The sequence below is a fragment of the Hypomesus transpacificus genome, chromosome 16 (assembly GCF_021917145.1).
Source record: "Hypomesus transpacificus isolate Combined female chromosome 16, fHypTra1, whole genome shotgun sequence".
Classification (NCBI taxonomy): Eukaryota; Metazoa; Chordata; class Actinopteri; order Osmeriformes; family Osmeridae; genus Hypomesus; species Hypomesus transpacificus.
In genome coordinates, this window is record NC_061075.1 from 2,323,533 (window position 1) to 2,344,705 (window position 21,173).

At 44.7% G+C, this 21,173-nt stretch overlaps 1 protein-coding gene across 5 annotated transcripts; it reads right to left on the reverse strand.

Moving 5' to 3' along the window:
• Window positions 1–10,120: 10,120 nt before the first annotated feature.
• tfap2c (transcription factor AP-2 gamma (activating enhancer binding protein 2 gamma)) lies at window positions 10,121–20,830 on the reverse strand. 5 transcript variants are annotated; one of them, XM_047036906.1, is made up of 8 exons: window positions 20,750–20,830; window positions 16,818–17,279; window positions 16,561–16,612; window positions 15,269–15,352; window positions 14,425–14,647; window positions 12,807–12,925; window positions 11,591–11,732; window positions 10,121–11,425 (listed from the first exon to the last, which is right to left on the reverse strand). In XM_047036906.1, exons 1-8 carry the CDS (start codon window positions 20,777–20,779, stop codon window positions 11,134–11,136), a joined length of 1,404 nt encoding a protein of 467 aa, XP_046892862.1. In that variant the 5' UTR covers window positions 20,780–20,830; the 3' UTR covers window positions 10,121–11,133. The 5 variants fall into 5 exon arrangements, with proteins under 5 accessions (XP_046892862.1, XP_046892860.1, XP_046892859.1 ...); XM_047036904.1 differs by lacking the exon at window positions 20,750–20,830 and adding an exon at window positions 18,220–18,660 and having other exon boundaries at window positions 15,281–15,352; XM_047036903.1 differs by lacking the exon at window positions 20,750–20,830 and adding an exon at window positions 18,220–18,660.
• Between the last annotated feature and the right edge of the window lie 343 nt (window positions 20,831–21,173).

The window sequence follows — 21,173 nt, forward strand, 5'->3', positions numbered from 1 at the left end:
CATAGCGTTAAATCAACAGCAGCCGTGTTTGTGTGTCCTGCTCATGGCGTTAAGCATCCCACCTGTCTGTTCGCCCCGGGAGAATGCAGCTTGTGAACACAGCCCCCGTCCACACAAACGGGTTCACAGAGGAAACTTAAAAGTGTCTTCATGAATGAAGGCCCCTGCACACACACGGTCTAATCCCGAAACACGGTGCAGGTAAAGACAACAGCGTGCCGGGCTAAGCTCACGACAGAGCTGCGGGGACGCTCCAGTGAAACAGGGAGGGGACGGTGCGGGTGATTGGGTGGTTTTGTTGAAACCGGGAGGTCGTCGACCACCCCCACAGGTACTCTACATCTCCATTCCGTCGGCTGCCCGTGGGTTCTCTTTGTCCCTAATCCTCGCTCAGTTTCAGGTACTGTGGCACAATGTCTTGATTTGGCAAGTTTCAGCATGCCACTGGTGGTCCCCATTGGGAGCCAACTCAGTGTTCAACCCAGACCTGAGCACCAAGGAATATGGAACTCGAGTAGCAAGACATGGTAATTTAGCAGCAAGCATGGCTCAAGTCAGACCTATTACTTGTCTTAGACACATCCAGCCTGAGGCAAGGACAAACTCAGCACACAACAGACTGTACATGACATGACAGCGACTCAAATAAACTCGAATGGACACATATGGACTCCGAGAATGTGTGTGTGTGTGTAGCGTGTGTGTATGGGTGGGTGGGTGGCTTGTTACAGCAGGTCAGTTCAAACCTATGCAGTAAACAAACAACTTGAACGTTTCCATCGGTTGGCGCTACATTGGACTGAATGTGTTTCCAGCATATGTCCCAGCGCTCATGAAAACGGAACACCTCTCTGCTAAAATGTCCTCTCAGATTTTCAACTCTGCATCTCTGTGTGTGTGTGTGTGTGTGTGTGTGTGTGAAAGTGCTTCATCTGGTGCTGTGTGTCCCTCTTCTCCTCTGTAGAGACATCCAAGAGAAGGCGAGGAGTGTCAAAAGGCATTTGGCCAGGATGGAGCCATGCGGCACGCTGCCATTCACATCGAATCAGACATACGGGGAGCCCAGCTCAGCCTGGGGGAACGTCCTCCGCCCTCCACAGTCCGCCCCGCTCCTCACCTCCGCTCTCAACACACCCTCCCTCCCTCCCCACCCCCCCCCCCCCCTTCTGGACCGCAGCAGAGACCCACCAAACACAGGGTCTCCACCACGCCTCATCACACTGCCCCCGGGACACCCCCTTGACTGGCCACACACACACACACACACATACAAACACACACACACCATGCCTGTCCTGTCCTCTCCCATTTATTGCCGTCCTGGCACCCACAACTCTCTCTCTCTCTCTATCTCTCTCTGAGACTCTTCTCCATCCATACTGACTCTCCTGCCCCCCCCCCCCCTTTCCTTCCACCCCTCCCCTCTCCTTCCACCCTCACCCCCTCCCCTCCTTTTCTTCTCCTCCCCTCCCCTGGATTTCAGAGCAAATAGCTGAAGGCCAGATTAGAGGTTGGCTGCCTCTTTGTGTTACCAGCTAGGATAAATATTCCCAGGATGACTCCCTATTGCCTGGAGGTTGTTTACCCGTGTGCATGCTGCCCATCCCCCCCCCCCCCCCCACCCCCACCCTGCACACACACGCGCGCGCGTCAGGTTGAAGACAGTGAGATCACCTATAATAGCCCTGAAGTCCTACATTCCCGTTACCTGTGCGGTCACAAGGAGCCCATATCTGAGACGACAGACACTGAGGCAGCCCCGAGGCGACCGGCGACAGCAACCATGTTCGCCTCTCAGGCCCTTAAATGGCCCCACACTCCAGCAGGGGTACAGAAAGACCTTCGCTAGCGTCGTTGAATAGCCATCCACAAAAAAATGAACTGATTCAGATGTGCGACAAAGCCTCAGTGCTTGACAGCAGAAAACTCCAGCAGGTTGTCCATGTGCCACAAAGAAGCTGTAATGTCCCTATCCGTTAAACATGTGTGATTTGTGGTGCTTTCTTTGACCTGACAAGTTAATGGTAGGGTCCTTTCTGAAGTCTCGTGAAGAGGGTTAGATGGAGGTAGTGAGGCTGTAGCTCAGAGCAGCAACGACCTGTGGACAGGCGGAGGAAATGGACTCCTATCTGGGATCAACATTTCTGAAGGGTTGATTTACACACACACACACACACACAGACTTTCACCACGAGAAACTAAAGAAGATCCCCTTTAGCTGACTCCACATAGGGCTCCTTGCCCCCCGTCACAGTGTTGGCACATTGTATAAAGCGCATCATGTAAACACCATTTCCAACTGTCAGTATTATTGTCCTGCTACGTTGATATTTCACTTTCTTAGAAACTTCTCGGAAGGCCTGTGTTTTGGTCGGGTTTTTTTTTAGGTGCGGAGAGAGCTTGGAGCGTGCCTGAACAAGACAGATGCTGACAGGCGGGACATATTTGCTGCTGGTCGGAATTCTTGCCTTTTTATTGGCTTATGGTGAGGGGGGGAGGGGGGGGGGCGTCGCAGCTCTGGATACGTGAGCGACTCGAGGTCTCGCTATTCAACACTGAGGAGCAGAGAACACAGTCGTCTCAGGTTTGATGGAATGACCTTGATTGGAACTGTTGCAGGATGAGACGAAGATATAAGTCATATGGACAAGAGTGATTTTTCTTGCACACCATCAGAGGGTTGCTAAATGCAATACATGTTCTCTCATGTCTCAAGTACCTGATGGCAATCTGTTCACAATCTATCTCCACTATTCTGTTATCTATAAACTCAAGATCACTTATCAAACCTTTTTTTTTTCTCAAAATATCCGACACACTGGTCCAAAAAAACAGATTTCTGTTGGTTACCATGGTCATCTGACTAAAGACATGCACACACAAAATATACACACACTCTGAAATCCACGACAATATCAAATAAATTTGACTCAGGGAGAGCAGGAGTCCCAACAAACACACAAGCCAAGGGCAACCATCTCTGCTTGTCCCTGCACTGCTGTGAAGGGGCCGGGCAAGTGATTCAGAGGGTCAAGCTCCTCCCATAATTAACGTTAGCTGCACCTGTGGACACAGTTTGTTAAGACTTGCCCCGCGTCACCATGAGATGCACATCTCTGCCATTCAGACTATATCAGACAATACGCAATGTTTCTCTCACTGAAAACATGCTGAGATAAGAACTTTATCACCCTCTGCATCTCTCCAATCTGCCATCTGCGATCTCTTTTTCTCTCCCTTTCTCTGTCTCTGTCTCTCTCTCTCTCTCTCTCTCTCTCTCTCTCTCTCTCTCTCTCTCTCTCTCTCTCCCTCCCTCCCCAATGCCCCACCATCCCTCCCCCATGTGCTGTATTTGTTTATTTTTTCCTTAGCTGTTCTCCAGAAGTAGGTGCATCAGCAGAACCGTTGTATGTGGTAGTCACGCTTGTTTAGCCTCTGTTCTACCCTGGACAGACAGGTGCATGGCAACCTGACACACACATGACTCACACACACCCAAATAAGTGTGCTCAAATCGCGCACACACACACACACACACATGCATGCGTACATAAACAACCTATCCAGGGATAGGCTCATCATCCTGCATATGTTTTCGGGTGAGCGAACATGCATTGTATTTTGTAAGTTTAAAGGTTCTCTCTCTTTCGCCCTTGCTCTTGTGGTGTTTAATGAGGGGGAGGCAATCTGACAGGGTGGCATTGACATCTTTCGTCACCAGAATTGCTCTTTATGCACAAATCTTCACCATGGCTGGCTGCCAGGGAACACACTGTAAGCACTGCTCCGTCTCCTAAAGAAGATGCCCCACCCCGAGAATATGCAGCTTTGACGGAAGCTGGAACGCAGGCTAGGTGTGTGAGTGTGAAATATATACACAATGATGTGAAGGGTCAGGCCAAGCCCTGTCTTAGCATGACTAAGAGGAGGCCATAAAAAGAAAGCAGATGTATGAGAACATCTTACTCCTTCACCTTGAAAGTTGCATGATGTTTTTTGGTTTATTTTTGGTGTGTGTGTGTGTGTGTGTGAGGGAGGTGGGGGGGATTGTAGCTCAATATTCAGTGGATGTGTAAACGTTATAAAAGTACATTTAACTAAAGAACATATTATTTGTTAGCCGCAGTCTGGCTTTGGTAAGAGTGAACACGGTGCATCTTTCTCCCTCCATCCTACACATTGCAAACAAGTCTGGACAGCTTGTATCTCATCCCCTTGAATAAACACTTGCAGGAAATGAATGTTTCCACTGATTCACTCCATACTGGAAGCATTTATTGTAAGAGAAATTCATTCAAGGCAGCTTTCTCTTCACATGGTTAGCATTTTCTTTTCCGGCCGATACATATCTTTTCATTTACTTTGACTTCACTTCCGACTTAGTGTTATCGTAAAAAGATTCCGTTTTTTGGGGGGTTGTCTATTGTCTGGCTGTTATCACATTTTTCTCGTACGTTTTTTCATTTTCGGTAAAACAGTTCAAGTTTCAAGATTACGAAAAAGGTTCAACAACTATTTTCTTTCCAATTGTGTTTGTATTATTCAGCACCTCACCCAGCTCAGTGTCTAGATCAGTGAAATGACAGTTATGTGTGGTGTCTCTTCTAAAGTCCTAGTTTCTGTGTTTCCCTTCTGCTCAGCTATGTTTATGACTGGAAAGTCAAAATGCCCGGGGCCAGTACTTTAACCATGCAATACAGCTGGTTAGGGACTGTTGGTGGGGGTAATGAGCTTTACCTTTAGCTGAACCATAAAGGCTGGTGCCTGCCTATGGGCATTCCAGCTCTGAAGCTTCATCCCCCCCAACACAAACACATACACAACACACACATACAGACACACACATGCACACAGGCAGGCATGCATGCGCGCACACAGGCAAGCATGCATTTACACACGCATGCACACCAGCAGGCGCACACACACCTACACCCCCACACACCACATTATACACATACACTCTCCCTCTTTCTCCTCGCCTTCCCTTTCCCCGGGTTCAAGGACCGTAACTCTCCTCATTGCAGAATTCCTGTCTTTCAACCAGGACTCAGAAACGACTTGGTCATAGTGCCTGACTACTGGTACTTAGCTTCAGCACTTCAGTAATCCATGGTAGATACATTGCTGCAACTGGAAGGTGTCATCCACGACAGCGCAAGAGTCTTCACATGCAGTGTGTATGATGCAATGTCGCAGAGCGTTGAGTCGTGTAGCGCACTGAGAACACAGACAAGAGCTGACGCCATGAGCCTCATTCAGGCCACATTTGTGCTGCCACGTTCAGGGCCTCACCAGCCGGTCGTCGTGTTCAGCTCGGGCCTCTTGTGATGGTGAGCCTGGATCACTGAGGGTAGAATGTGTATCAGTAAACCATGAAGCCATTAAGTCTAAAACTGCATCGCTAATGTAGTGAAACCTGTCACACATGTCCAATGGCATTTCCGTATCCACTTGGAGGACGGCACTCATTGTTTATACTGTTTGAAATATTTTGGGGGGAAAACAAGACATTGAATGACCATCACAAGAATGTTACCGTTGGTTCCAAAGTTTCATTTGAAGACTGGGACTCGTAAGTGTCACGGGCCATTTGATTTGAGCTCAAATACATCCTTTTAATACAGCAAATAAAATGTGTGAAGGGTGACTTGCTCTGAAGGATTTTCCTGTTTAATTGGAAAGACAAGCACTTTATTGCACACTTCAGTATCACTTTACATGAACCCCCTTAAGCAAGGTTTATACGTAGTTTAAGGACTGTTGAAGATTAGTTAGGAGCCTTTTTAGAGCAGCTAGAAATCTATAGGTTTACCAGACTTATCTTTACATCTTAGCCATGCACATAAAATAAATGTAACTCTATACATTGTCATCTCATTTCCCTTTTACTCCATTTTACCAGCACTAAAAATACTGTCGCTCTACAAACCAATGGGATGCAACCACTTGTAACAGTTCTGTAAATAGTATGTAAAACTACAGTGAAACAACACTCCAAAAAAGCTTCCTAAAATCTTCACTGGACTTGCAGTATGACATATGCTTCAATAGTTCATTGTGCCCCGGATACATTTTTCATAATCCTCTTCATATTTAGGTTTATACTCTTTGACTGACAGGCAGTTGGAATCCCTTAGCTGACCCATGATGCATGTTGAGGGCAGGGAGAGGTGAGCAGCAGCAGGTGGTTCCTGGGTCCCTTTGGATCTCCTCAGGGGTCGTTGCTGCAGCATTAGGGCCACTTCTAGCTGTCAATAGGCTTGGGAATCAGCCATGTGCTCACAACAGATAGAAAGGAGAGGCAGTGAGGTGGAGACAGAGGCTGATCAATTATCCTTCATAATCCATAATCCATAGTGTGTGACAACAATGGAGGACAAATGTGGAGTTTTCCAAGACTAGAAATACTTGCAATGCAAACATGGGTTCATGTTTTCTCCTGTGACAAAAAGCATGCAAGTGACCTTGAAACTCTTTAAAGTGATAACTCGTTGAAGTTTTGAGTGGTTAGGTTGTGCTACAGTGCTGGGTCTTTGTGTATGTGTGGGCCTGTTTGTTGAGCAAACAGCTTGTTCTAATTATGGTTCCTCACAGGGCCAGATAGGTGGACAAGGCTGCTTGTATGTTTGTTAGAGGGGGACAACAGATGCTTTTGATTTGGCTGGAGATGTGGCATCAACCATCCTGTAATTTATCTGTTTTTGTGCTGTGCTAAATAGAAGGACCAGTCTCTTGCAAAAGAGAGCTGCATCCTTCTCGAACAGAGGCCTCTTTGGCAGGAAATCCTTTTCCCAGTTTGCTAGCCGTTCTGGGAAGAAAGACCTCTTCCTTATTTTGTCCTTGTCGTTGGCTAGTAGGGCTGGTTCCCTGAGAAACCAGGACATCTGTTGTCTGTGACGGAGTGAGGGAGGCTGGAGGAGAGGAGAGTGGGGTCCACACTGGCCCGTCTAATTGGGAGTATGCGTGAGCAGGAGAAGGGAGGGGTGTTTGGGTGGGCGCCCGAGGAGGACCGAGGACAGGCCACTACGTTCCCACAGTATGAGAAGAAGAAAAAAAGGAAGAAAAAAAAAAAAGAAGAAGAAGCAATGCCCCTCCCCCCCCCCCCCCATCCCCCTCCCCCCATTCCAGACTCCAGACTAAAGCCATCCTTGCAATTTAGATTAATTTCTTCCACATTTTCCTTAGGGATTAGAAGTTAACCCCCGCCCCCACTCTACCCTTCCCAATCCCCCTTAATTGTTTGGCATTTTCATTATGGGACGTTGACCACCCCCAAGTCCTAGCCAGATCCCAGGTTATGAACATGTTTTATTGATTTAGTTGTGTTTCTCCTTCCATCTCCAGTTTAGGTCTTGTTGCCACTTTGTGAGAGTGACATGGCTGCTGAGACACATGTGACGTGGGATTTTTAAAACCAGGACTGAACCCATAAAGTGGTTTCGGTGGTTGGGAACTGCGACGTCGATTAGTGTGACAGCAAATGACTCTTAATGCACACCAGACTGTTGAAAGTGCTAAGTACGCTATGGATGAAGACAGCATGAGAACAGTTTGGGCATAAATGTCACTCATGTAAATTGTGAATGATATCCTCAAGTTAAACACCGAGGTGTTGTATCGAGTGCCACTGAACCCTTTCTCGACTGAACTGTGCTTGGAAATCATACCACAGCATAACTCAAAATAAATCTACTTGTGTAATGGGATTCTTGTTTCTTTTAAAGACAGTAAAAGTCCCGTTATTAACTGTCCTCCATGTTGGAAAAAAATAGCACATCATGTGACTCTTCAATGGCCTAGATAGAAAGGTCACAGTCACAGCTAACATGAAATATGACTTTGCCTCAGTGAGTCAAGAGATGACAAGTAGCCTTGGGCATCTTAATGAGATCAAATGATCATTAGTACATTAGTACTAAAGTATTAAAAGTTTTGTTTGGCAAAATCAGATAAAGGTGTGTTTGAGTCTAGGCAAGCTGAGGCCTATTTGTGTGTGTGTGTGTGTGTGTGTGCAACTCTGATCAAAAATATGTTAAAGGTAGTTTTCTTACTGATTGCTCACAATGTATAAAATGTCCTGCCTCTGGCAGCAAAACTATGGTAATGGTTTTAACTGCTAAACTCAATCTCAATTGGCTAGACTGAAAGGCGGATTTCCATAACCAATAACAATATTAAGATACTGATTGTGGGATGATGCAAAAGATGAGGGTGGTCATCATGGTTGCTTGTTCTTGTGTGTTTGCAGTTGGTGACTGGCCTCGACTGCAAACAGGAAGAAGGCTTCAAACGTCTTGCATTCAACACCAGCATGCAAGAGAAATGTGTTCACAACCCTCATGTCAGAAGTGTTGAGACAAAGGTTAACCAGCCCCCTTCAACCCTGACTGAAACACGACAGTGGCTCCACATACAGTATCCACCATAGCATATTATTAGCGGGACCGAGTCAGCCAACAGACTCAAGGTGAACAATGTAAACAGGCGGCAGGCTCTGTAGCTCTCGGCAACGGCTTCGTCATGAAAGCCACGGGCCGTCAAAGCTTGACAAACTTCCCAGCAGCAGCAGCAGCAGCAGCAGAGAGAGGTAGAGCACCCCTGGTCAATGGCTCGGAGGCAGGGAAGTGTCGCTGCAGCAGGGCTCGACCAGTCATCAAAGGCAGACATGGCAGAGCTTCTCGTCTCACGTTACACAGCCCTGTGGAAAAATGATGTGTGTAACTGAAGGCAGTTAGAGTCAACTGCTGGCAGGGCACTAAGCCACAGACTGACAGGTCTGGAAGAACAGGTTTCTGAGGGAGAGGCTGCTACTTGTTGAGCTGTTAGGCATGACACTGAGTCAAGCAACTACTGGTAAGTCCACCGGGGCCCTCTTTCTTTCTCAGCACTGGGGGAGAGAGTGAACTTAGGGGAAATGTCGCCGGGAACAGGACGACGCGGATGATTTGCGAGGGTTGGGAAAGGTTTACTGCAGGTCCGGGGCTTCACATTTCATTTCGAAAATGTCAGGCGCAGTCAGATGCGCTCTGTTTTCCGAAATGAACGGCACCTGGACTGACTCGTGTTCCGGGGACAATTTGAGTGCAGGTATGACACATTTACTTCACAGGTGTCTGCGTCCAAATGGCTTGGGTTGCTGAGACGTGTAAACAAAGCCACATGAATCAGTTGGCACGTCGTGAGTAAGTGATGATTAAGCACCCTTGCTCAACACACTGGGTTCCTCGGTAATGTCCCCGTTCATCTTCTCCCACGCTGTAGGAACTCTTCTGCTATTGTGAAACATCAAGATACGGTGTCACTGCGGACGGCACAGGTATGAGGTTGTGGTTACGTAAACGCTGGATCTAAAGATCCATTGGGTTGCATTATTCAAGAGGCTCATGTTCTGGAAAAAAAAGAAAAAGAGGAAGTGAAAGAAAAAAAGAAATGGCCGACAAAGAGTGCTGCTTGTCTCGTCGGGGACACGGGTACAGTTTGTTACACAGAGTGAAAAACACACAAGTGGTCATTTTGCTTGAGTGCTCTCTTCCTATCACACGGTGGGTTTTGTGATCTCTTGATTCACCGAGCCACAGTGCTTGTTTGTGTAGCTAAGTTACAGCACATAATGATGCCCACTGTTACTTCTAGTCTGGAGGGGTTCTGTTTATAATTGGGAAAATCTTCAAACACATGACTTGCCCTTTATCCCCCAAATAATACATAAATAAAATAAATCCAGCTCGAGGAGGAAGGACGGCAGCAGTGTAGTAGACCACATGTGAACGGCCCTGTCCCTCTCTCTGTGTATCCATGTGCACATGAGAACATCTGTCACATTATGGAATAAATAACAAGTTTCTTTTTTTAAGAACAGGGTAGATTTTTTATTATTTTTTGCTATAATTTTAAAACAGTTTTACACATATTTCAAAATGCATGTCATACCCATTTCCTAAGTTCTACATGATAAAAAACAAACCCATTTAGAAAAGTTTAACACATCATAAAAAGATAAGCCAGACACCAAAATTAAACCATTATGTACATATCCCATTAAATTACAACATAAATTAAAAATATTTACATTCAGGGGTAATATAACGGACAGAATTCTCAGTTTGCAGTTCATTTTTTAATTAAAACACTCTTTCAGAAGGGTAATATATACACGTTGCATACACAGGCACACTCACATCATGTAACACATACACTCTCGCTGAAAGGAATACAATTTCGATTAAACTGAATGATTGTGGTTGAATACAGTTAACATCAACAGGGACTCGTTTGTATTGAGGGTAAAGATGATCTAATATGGTGGAGTAGTCAAAAGGAAATTGGTCCCTAAGGACAGCTCTAAAAGTAAAAGAAAAGGAGAATAATTTCTAAGCCTTTGGTGTCAACCCACAATAATGATTCAACAAGAACACTGAAAGGCTTCTATTGCAAATTGTCTTTAAGGTTTGTGGTTTCTGGGAAGCACAGACAAAATAACAGACTTTCATATTCAGACACACAGTATGTAAGAATCTCCTCCCATGGACAAATACAATAACACTGAACCCATTGAAGTCATTATGAAAAGTCTAAGCAAAAAAGTAAATAAAATGGATGCTCCTCTCTCCCATAACAAGTGTCCTTTGGTAGTCCAATGGGAACCCTGCACCGCAGAAGAGACACAGGAAATCACCGGATTTGCCTCCAGACAGAAGAAGAAGAAAAAAAAAGGCTGTGAGGAATTCACAGCCACAGCAACTCATCTTGAAATGATGTCCTCCGGGGAGAAAAACAACGTCTGTTTTCTGTCCTGTTGCTATGTCAACAGAGTACAGGGCCTGTGGCTGGAGAAACCTACTGTATGGCACCAAGGTAGGTTGACCTTGCACTAAAACCAGCCAACGGGGATGAAAAGCCTTTGAAAACTCTACTTTTAGAAAGCGCATGGGTAGTTGTAATTCGTACGTTCGAGTGTGTAGCAACACAAAAATAAAATCTAAGATCAGTACTTGATGACCATTTTCAACACTAGATAGGAATCCAGATGAGGCATAGGGTCTCTACAGTCTTTTCGAAGGGTGGAAGGAGGGGACAGGGGAGGGGGGGCCAAGCGGGAGGGGCCGATGCGGGGGGAGGGGGGCCGTGGGGTCCTTATTTCCTGTGCTTCTCCATTTTGTCGGCTTTGCTTCCGCTGTCGGACGAGCCCTGCGTGTCGCTGCCGGAGCTCAGGTACATCTTGTCCACCTGCTTGAGGGCCTCGTTCAGGTAGTTCTGGAGGGAGGTCATGGCAGCGCAGATGGCAGGCGAGCCGAAGCCGTGAGTGATGAGGCTGAAGTGGGTCAGGCAGCCCTGGATGCCCTGGTCCAGGATGGGCGCTGGCCGGGAGTTCCCCAGAGGAGAGCGGTCCTGGGTCAGCAGGTCAGTGAACTCCTTACAGATCTGCCTGAGGAAAAACACGTTGCGATTGAGTATTTGTTTTGGGACACCAGACAAGTGAAGAAGGATTTATGACATCGCCGAACCCTCACGATATTGGAATTAATCAAGTACCACACGTAATTCGGATTCGAAACACAAGCCTGTTCCTGTAACTAGCCGAGGTACTTACTTGGCGGCGAGGAGCATGTTCTTGCGAGAGTTGGCCTCATTGCGTTCTACGTGCGGTCTGCCTAGGTACTCAGCGATGGCTTTCGCTGGAAACTCCGTCTCACAAACATACCCAAAATCCCTGGCCAAGTGAACAGCTTCGCCTGGGGAGGGAACAAATTCAGAAATGATGTGAATCTGGTCATAAAAAAAAAAAAAACGACACTCCAAAAAGGTAGAGAAACACAGATCTAAGAATCCCATCCAGACAACCACTGGGTGAACAGAGGAGTTGACTAACGTTCATAATCAGCTGAGCCCAGACTCTTTGCTAGAGGGTGGAAGAGCCAGTGAGATGAACATATCCCATCTCCAGGCTACTCCTCTGCATGGTCATAATGGGCTTAGCTGACTAAATGCAACCATACAGCCTGTGGCACCAACCGAGCCACTTATTGATAGACACGCACATCACTTTAGGATACAGCTATTCAGAAGCGCTGGCTTTAAGGTCATCCTCTCCTCTTGGCAACACGTACACGTGATAACAAGCCTTAATTCAGCTTTGAAGGTCTCTAAATAACACAAGCCCCGAGTCATTCCCCCGCACAGAACTATCAGCCCATTTATAGTGATTTGGCTTCGGAAGAAAAAAGATATATTCCACAAAGCCTGAGGCGGTTCGATGTGATTCAAAGTCAAACTATGGTTCCTGCTATGCGTCATTGTCTAGTTGAGACTGATGGGAGTCTGAATTGAGGAAAGTTGAGGTGTACTCACTGTCTGAATAAATAGATGAGTAGACATCTGGCAAGATAACTTAATGGAAAACTGTGTGTGTCATTGGGTGTGGTCATTGTTCTAGCTGTCTTAGACGCCATACACTCCATCGTTTTATTTCTCCTTCGGTTGTGAGTGCCACAACTATAATAGGCAGTTAGGATGCATAGATATGTCTTTCAGGCTTTTTCTGCAACGTTCAGGGTCTTGGACCAGATGGTAGCTGACCTGAAAATGTCTCACTGGAAGTCATGGTAGATAATGTCAACACTGCCTTGATGGTTAAAGGCAGAAGGGGAAAGAAAAGGCCCAGATTCAAACACACGCTACGTCACGCGAGTCCTTTACAATGGATATTCCACCAATCATAAAATCATATGGGTGACCAAAATAACCCAGAACCAAGGGATATAACACAAAGTCTAGTTGTATCCAGTGTTAGACAGGCAGCAACCTACCTTCAACGAGGGCAGTTAGCAGGGTGACATTAGCTGCCTTCCTTCTCCCAGCTGGCAGGTTGAGACCAATCTTGTCCAGCTTTTCTCTCAAAGACCGGCCACCATTTTTTGACTTGGCCCTGCAAAAGAGACAGAACCGGATATTCAGCTTTGTGATAATTGCTTGAACTAATTGCTGCCAGCTACAGAGGGGACCGGCTTGAAGGGAAGGCTTAGGAGGAATTCATGGCATTCGCAGTGAGAGAGTGGCATACTTGATCCTCTTTGTTGGTACATTTTGTTCTTAGGAGTAGAGATCAGAAGTGAGAGGTTGTCTTCCCCAACTTTCCTATCATTAGTCAGACATAATCTGTCCAGTTCCCATCTCTTTTCAGAGCCCATAGGAGGGAGGGACTTGCGCAGCGCGTTCATCCTTGAAAGAGGACTCATCACATACTTTTGAAAACACATAAATCAAAAGGGAGAAGAGACTTTGAAATCCACCCTGACCTAAAAAAACACACACACACACAAATAATGCCTCGTCCTGAGAACATTGCAGAGAAATCACATGCATACATACACACTCACACACAAACAGTCAAATTCCCCACTTGCTGGAGCCGAGTCAGTTTTACGCATGACTGGCGGGCAGGCTTCACTCTATTCGTGGCGGGTGAGAGAGACAGCATCTTTCCCTCCCCTCCCTCCCCCCCTCCCTCCCTCCCTCCCTCCCTCCCCCCCTCCCTCCCTCCCTCCCTCCCTCCCCCCCTCCCTCCCCCCCTCCCTCCCTCCCTCCCTCCCTCCCCCCCTCCCTCCCCCCCTCCCTCCCTCCCTCCCTCCCATCGCTCCATGACCTACTTAAGGGTATCTCAGATTGAGTGTTAGTGTGCGTGTGTTTGTATGTGTGTGCGTTAGCGTGAACGTGTGTGTGAGCGGGGACACATGGGAAGTTCGAAACATGCATTCCTTGCACAAAACACAGCGTTTCTGGTCTCGGGGTCTATCCCCCTACTCCCTTAGCAGACTGCTTGCTGACATATGGGCCACAAGGTCAACTGCTTAGCGACAATTAAAAACAGCTCTGCGACCCCCTGACACATGCAGACGTGCAGTGCAGACGCACATACAGTACACCCAATGTCGCTGTCCCACTCAAGTGCTAACTGCATGAACACAGCCTGTCCCCAAAGCGAGGGGACAGAAACTGCAGCGCAAACATGGCTTGTCACGAGTCTGCCACACCAGAGCTGCAGAGGAGCAGTGGCTGAAGAAGAGCCTGAGCGGCGTTTAGAGAGGCCTCGCTCGGCGTTCCCTTTCAGACGGCACACGTCCAACTGCTGTCGAGATCAGCTTCGGACCTCTTTCCCTTTCGACTCCTGACCATGAATTACGTGCGAGTTGGATACTGCATTGGTATTCCTGTGGCTAAGGTGCCGAGCAGATCTAGGTACTGCCAGCAGCTGTGGAATACCAGGAGTGCCGATAATAACTGCAACGTTTGGTTGTTTGCCAGGTATCATTGAGAGCCTCGAGGGGACTGAACCGCGCCAGGTTAAGTGACATCCGTATCGCCGGGAGGGCGTGTATAAGCGAACTGTCAGCTCGATCTGGCAGTGTACGGAGGTTGAACTCTGACCTGCGTAGGACTCCACCCAGCAGGGAGGCGTTGAGGCACTCTGGAGGGGACAGGCGTCTCTGCACCTCGGCCACGGTGACCTTGTACTTGGAGGTGGAGCTGAGGAGAGAGAGGCGGCCAGGCACGGAACAGAACACCTCCGTGGGGTTGGACACCATCCCCAGCAGGGATTCCTTCTGGAAGGGAAGGCCCAGCATGTTCCCCTTAGGGAGGGAGACAGGACCTGGAGGGGGAACAAAGAAAAGAAAAAAGATTAACGACAGAAGAGGTTGCAAAGAGAAATGGAGTTGAATAGCCTGGTTTTCTACGTTCATTAAGGTCGGAGATATTGAGGCCTCGCAGCTTTGGTAGATAATAAGACATTGACCCCCCCCCACTCTTTTATAACACAGTCTTACAACAACTTTCTCTCTTCACCCGCCTTGTGTTTTTTCTTTAAGTTCCAGTAAACACTACTTGTGTTCCCTCGTCCTGATGAATGTTCCCAAGAGCCTGGCCCCTTTTCAAGGCCCGACATGCACACAAAATGTTCAGTTGCTGGTCAGAAGAAGCCAGGAGATGTGGAACATGACCACTTTAGGTCAAGCTGAAAGGCCTTCCATCCTGCCATCCATAGAGGGCTTGCAGAGACCTCACCTCAACTCAACTGATGATGTAACTCAACAGTTACATCATCCCTTTCCAGACAGACAGACCCTGGACTTACAGCGCAGATGACTAAATGTACCTGAACAGAGTCTAGAAACGTTTGGTGTACAGATTGAGTCTAAAAAGGGGCTATTGTGGATCACAAATCACTGACAACGCCAGTCAGACAAACACATAGCACACTACATATAGCTACCTTCATCCTCACCCGCAAGTATGCCCCCCTCATAATAAGTCCTCTGTAAGCGATCAAGGTTCCTGCCACCTCGCAGTCCTAATACTGAGACAAAAATCACAGAGGAGGAACAGGGGTGATTTAGGACTCATCTGGGTCTAGGCAGCTGAGAGACACATTCCATGGTTTACTAGCATACACCCACAGCCTGGCTTGAAGCCTGACTACAACATAATGAGCCTTTACACATTACCATAACAATGACTATGGTTGTGAACAAACAGTTTACTCCTTCAAACTATGGATCAAATGTTTGCATGCTTAGAATAGACATTTCCGTACTAATTAAGAGATAAACATTCCAGATGTATCTATGCTAAGACAAATTTGTTATGAATCAAAAATGGCTTCCAAGGATGAAAATTTTATATTTCGGCAAAAAAGGATCCAAGATATGACTCCTTTTGACATTACATGATAATGAATTCTCATTATATCGAAGAATCTCATGCATAGGCTTTATTTTACATTTTAAAAGTTGTGAAGCAAACCAGCATGTGAGCATAAGAATACAGTATAGCTTTGAATCTAAAATAATATTTGGGAAAACCAGAATAATAATCCAGAATAATCCTCATTCAAAACATTTCAAGTCTCAACAAAATGCAGAATTGTCCTTCACATGCAAGCTAATGCCACACCCCAACCAAAGCTGGTTTAGCAAAAAAGGTCACAGAGTGTCTAAATGGAACTCTTCTGTTGCATAAAGACGTTGGGAGTACCAGCTGAGCCCCTAAAGACTGGCCAAAGCTTCCCATCAATGGACAATTTCTAAGATTGCTTGACTTCTATATGGTGTCTTGTCAGCCAACCTGACATTTAGAAACGTTTTTTTTTTTACCCACTCAGTCAATAGACTATTGAAGCAAGACAGGACCAGACAAGGCTTGGTTAAGTGCACCTTATGAAAAAATCTCAAAACAAGCTTCTCCTTACCGCTTTCATAAACGCTGAAACATGTCACTGAATTAACAAATAATTGAAAAAGCATTAAAGCCCCCTAGCAATGTTTGCAACTTGTCCTTTCTGCCATCTGATTGTTGGGCCTGCTTATACATGTCAGTGCCACACTTGTTAATTTAGATCTATGGATTTTAACATACTGCAGTCAAGACCTTAAAAATTGTACATACATTTTTTTATTTGATTAATTTAGCAGACGGTTTTATACAAATAGTGCGTATCAAAATATCGCAAAATATCAAGGCTCAGAAGTGTATTGAAAATTATAGAAAATATACAAAGTAACCAACCTTTTTTGATGACTGTCTGATCAGCCATTATAATACTGTGATCATCTCCATGCTGGAAAAAAAAACAAGACAAAGCGGTGCAGCAGTGAGATTTGTACTAATGACTACATTTGTAATTTGAGGTATTTTATGTATTTGAACTATAGCATTTGAGCTTCTGTGTTTAAATCCACATAAAGTGCAATTGGCCCCGCTCATTATACTACGTTATGCCTGATTTGTATTTAAAAGCCAGTAAACTTCTTGAGATTACTCACTTGAACATCATCGAGACCGTGACCCATTTCGTGCATTCCTAAATTATCACCAATGACTGAAGACTCGATACTGTGAACATGAGGTGGTAGAAGTTCTGGACGACGGAAGCCTTCTCTCCTGATGCCCGAGGACCCTCCGTCCAACCCCAAAATCTGACTCGCCAGTCCACTTCGAGCATGAGGCCCCAGTCCATCTTGACCCTGCCTGCCAGGCCATGACTGCTGCTGGTTTGACGACTGGGACTGGTGTATGGAGTTAATATTGAAAGGGTCGCTAAGGTGGGAGTAGGGATCACCTGACTGAGGGTATGACATGGGCTGGTAGGGTGGTGGGAAATAGGGGGGCTGGAAGTCCGAACTGGCAGAGTGGGAGAGGGATGGAGACGGGCTGTACAGGTGTTGGCTCACTGCAGGCAGGTGAGGTAACCTGGGGTTCCCGTTGCTACTGCCATCGTGCCTTTCCTGGTGACAAAACAGACATTAGAGTTTAGAAAGACATGCTAGAATTTGTCAGTATGGGCATAATTTGTTTCTTGCGGAAATACATGTTCATAGGTGTAATACCATAATAGACATAATCCACAATAAACAGGTCTTGAACATGTGTGAGACATACAGAACTGAATATGATAGGCTAAGGTAACTACTGCCAGCAATACAACTGCTGGCAATACTTCGGGAATCAGACTTTTGGGTTAACTGGGACTCATCGAAGATTGGAATGCAATTTAAACTCGACTGTCCTAAGTAGAAATGTAATTATATCTTATCATCTAAATCATAGCCTAAAAGGTAAACTAATACGTCCATTACTACTTGGAAGAAGGAAGTTTAAATTTTTTGAAATTGTATCATTCAAGGAAACTTCGCCTGTGAACCCTGAAAGTCCCTATTGTAAAGCGTCACTTTAAATTAATAAAATATGACCATTCTTTTAAGATTGTACTTGGTATGACTATTTTAACACTATTAACAGGCTAGTAGTAGGCTAGTAGGTTAGTAGTAGGCTATTTTATTATGTTATTGAACATTTTCTCATTCGAATGTTGCGTACACGATACTATTTAAGCTGTTTTACAAACTCTGAGAGGTAGGCCTAATTACAACAACCCAAAAATATATAAACCACTCACGAAAATGTTGAACGTTTGAGTCATCTAACTCGTTCTTTTCCTGAACGATTGACGCGTAGTTTCATCTTTCATAGATTAATAAAGTAGGCTAAGATAGACAACTATGAAAAATAGCTCGCTAATACAACAGTCTACATGATTTGAAAATATAGCCTATTGTTGGTCCACATAAGGAGTCCCGTTAAATTAATTTTGACTTAATTTTGGGTGGAATTTTTTTTGCATATTAAAATTTGATCAACGCAACATCTGATGCTGTCAAAACTTACCTCACAGTCATCTTCGTACTTCACGTTATCTGCTAGCTTCCACAACATTTCTGTTTCTGATACAAAACCGATCAGTATAAGAAAGCTCTCGACCAAGTAGTTTACTGTCGCAATTTAATCCAGATAAGAAATAAATAATTGCTTCCTTAAAAGGCAGTTTCTCGAACAAAACGATGGTAGTTTGAAGAGAGCACTGACGTTTAGAGGTGGTTTCGGGCGGCTGTCAACGTCTAGGTCTAAACAGCAACTAGAGAAAAACAGTTTTTTTGGCAATATCCCTTCTCATTCAGCCCAGCGCAGTGGAGAAGTGTTATGGAAATTGGAAGAAGCGTTCAATAAAAAGAAACTCGACTCCCTCTTTTGGTCAAAGTAGTGATGTTCAGTCCACTGATGTAGTAATGTTTGGTTCTAAACTTGTAGCCCTCCTTCAAATGTGTGGCCCTACTATATTTGCATAGCCACTTTCAGTGGGCGTTAACATAACTGTGATGTCACGGTAAGAGTCAAACTTTGCCGATTGGTTATTGTTAGAACGACATATATATTTTTAACCAATTGTTCGATAGTCTCGTAAACCAATGGGGCGTTTTAAAAATAGAAAGTACAGACTTTTTTCAAATTACAATTGTAACAATAACATAACAATAATTTAGTTGTGTTGATAATGATAGAAAATAGACCCTAAAATAACGAAGATAATAGCCTATTAGCACCTAGGACAATAATAACAATTATATCATAAAATGATGGGTTAATGGCACAATTAGCTATTACAACCAATATTTATAATAATGATAATAATAGCAAAGCTAATTGGTCATTCTTATAGTATTCGGCCTTTTGTTAAGGATTGCAATTTGCTTAACACCGTTCATCATAAAGAAAACCAAGCTATTATCACTGCATCGAAATGTACTTTTTCATTCTTGAATGAAAATGTATAGCCTACGTTGCCTATGTTATCATTGGGCTTATATTTGTTATGCGTATCTAGCTATCTTGTAAACATCATATGCATAACAATTAATCAGATTTTAGTCATGATCCCTTAGTTTCTGAAAATGAATCAACATGATTTTGAGATATGGGCCTATTTGTGGTTCAGAGTTGAGTGCTTAAGCCTTAAGGCTCAACGTATCTCTTTTTAAAACCCTGTTAAATCTCCCCAAAAATCGCACTCTTCATTAACATTTTTGGTGTGGCTACAATATGCAGATCGCTCTTTGAAAGGCTTTATATTTCCCATTGTTATTCCTTTTTTGCTTTTTTACGGTCTTGTTTGTGACAGGCCTAGTTTACTGGGTCCCATTTTCCACATGATTAAATAAGGAAATATTGATCATTATTAAGTCATATCCGTGACTTAATCCGTGACATAGCCATATCGTTTGATTCTATTACAGTCACATTTGCCATCTAAAAAGAAATGTGACGGTCTATGGTCAACATTCATGCTCTGGGAATGAATGGTTTGATGCCTGTTGCTTGAATGTGGTGATCGGCTCTGGGAACATAACGACTGGGGGAGAAGCAGTTCAACCGTGTGGGACGCACCGGATTAACGCAGCGTGTGCTTAGTGGCTGGCGTGTTGTGATATGAACCAGAAATTAATGCCCACTAATTAAGTTATCTTTACGTTGCTATGTTGCACAGTAGGCTAAACAAGGTTTGACACACAAGACCGACAGTTTTGCATGTGTTGTTGTGCATAGGCTATCCTTCAGCCAGTTTTCTTTCCAATAATTATTCGTTTAGGCCTAAGTGAAATAGTGTGACATGTTTCAATCATGTAATAGATTTACCTAAACATGTTTGCGCTGTCTTCGTATAAAATTGGCAAGCCAATCGGCAACAAAACAAAACAATCAGGCAATAAACAATTTGTTTAGTTTGAGCAATTAAGGTGGATCCTTTTTATAATTTACGCCCAGCTGCTCTGTCGACACTGTAATTTGAACAATGGAGTAGCCTACAGAGGGTCTCTAATTCTGGACAATTACTAGGACTTTATGTATTTGAATGTCATCATAGCCCATTACAAAAACTAATAAAAATGTTGCAGTTGGATATGTTGAACCCTGTGAGGGAACATCGCATTTAAATGTAGGCATAGGCCTATCAAACTACAGCCTAACTAACGTTGTGAAAAGCCAGACCTTCCAAAATTGTGTAGAAATTGAGTAGAAAATGCAAAACCAGCAATAGCCTATATCAAGACAAATAGGCTATAGGTCTCTACAACTAAACAATAAACATTGTCCTATTATTCTATAGGCTACGTGTCTTTAAACATATTTTCTGACATATTAGTTTTACAGACAGTGCTCATTGCGCTTGTAAGATGTCATTGACCTTCTTTACATAGGCTATAGCCTTATTTAGTAATTGTCAATTGCCGTTTCATGTTCCAAGGCCTTCATGTCAAATAATCTAACGAATATTTTTGTAAGACGCTATGTCAATAATAGTTGCTAAAGCCTAGGCACAATAAGTTGTTGATCTAGAATTAAAAAGGTTAACATAGCCTACCCGCCAATCCAGCCTCTCCAGTAAAGACATCAGAAAGACTCGGACAGTAATTCCAGTGCAAAGGATTCGAAAGAGTGAATTCACAAGTGCTCTACATAACCGACTACTCACCTGAAGGCCCTAAACTGCGCATGCGGCCTCTAGGTATACACCTGCGCGATTACCTCCCTATAGTTATGTGATTGGAGCCGACATCATCACTCACTCTCTTTCTGTCGCTACAAGGCATATCCTATTTCATCTGGAAAATCTAAGATGATATGTGAGGATGACGGCATAAAATAATTATAGGATTTCGCTGTGTATTTTCTTAATGATTGGCCAATCAATCTAATTTTATGATAATGGATTACAAATTATCATTAGGCCAACTGAAACAATGGTGTGTTCGAGAAGGCCAACTCAAACACAATCACAGGCAACA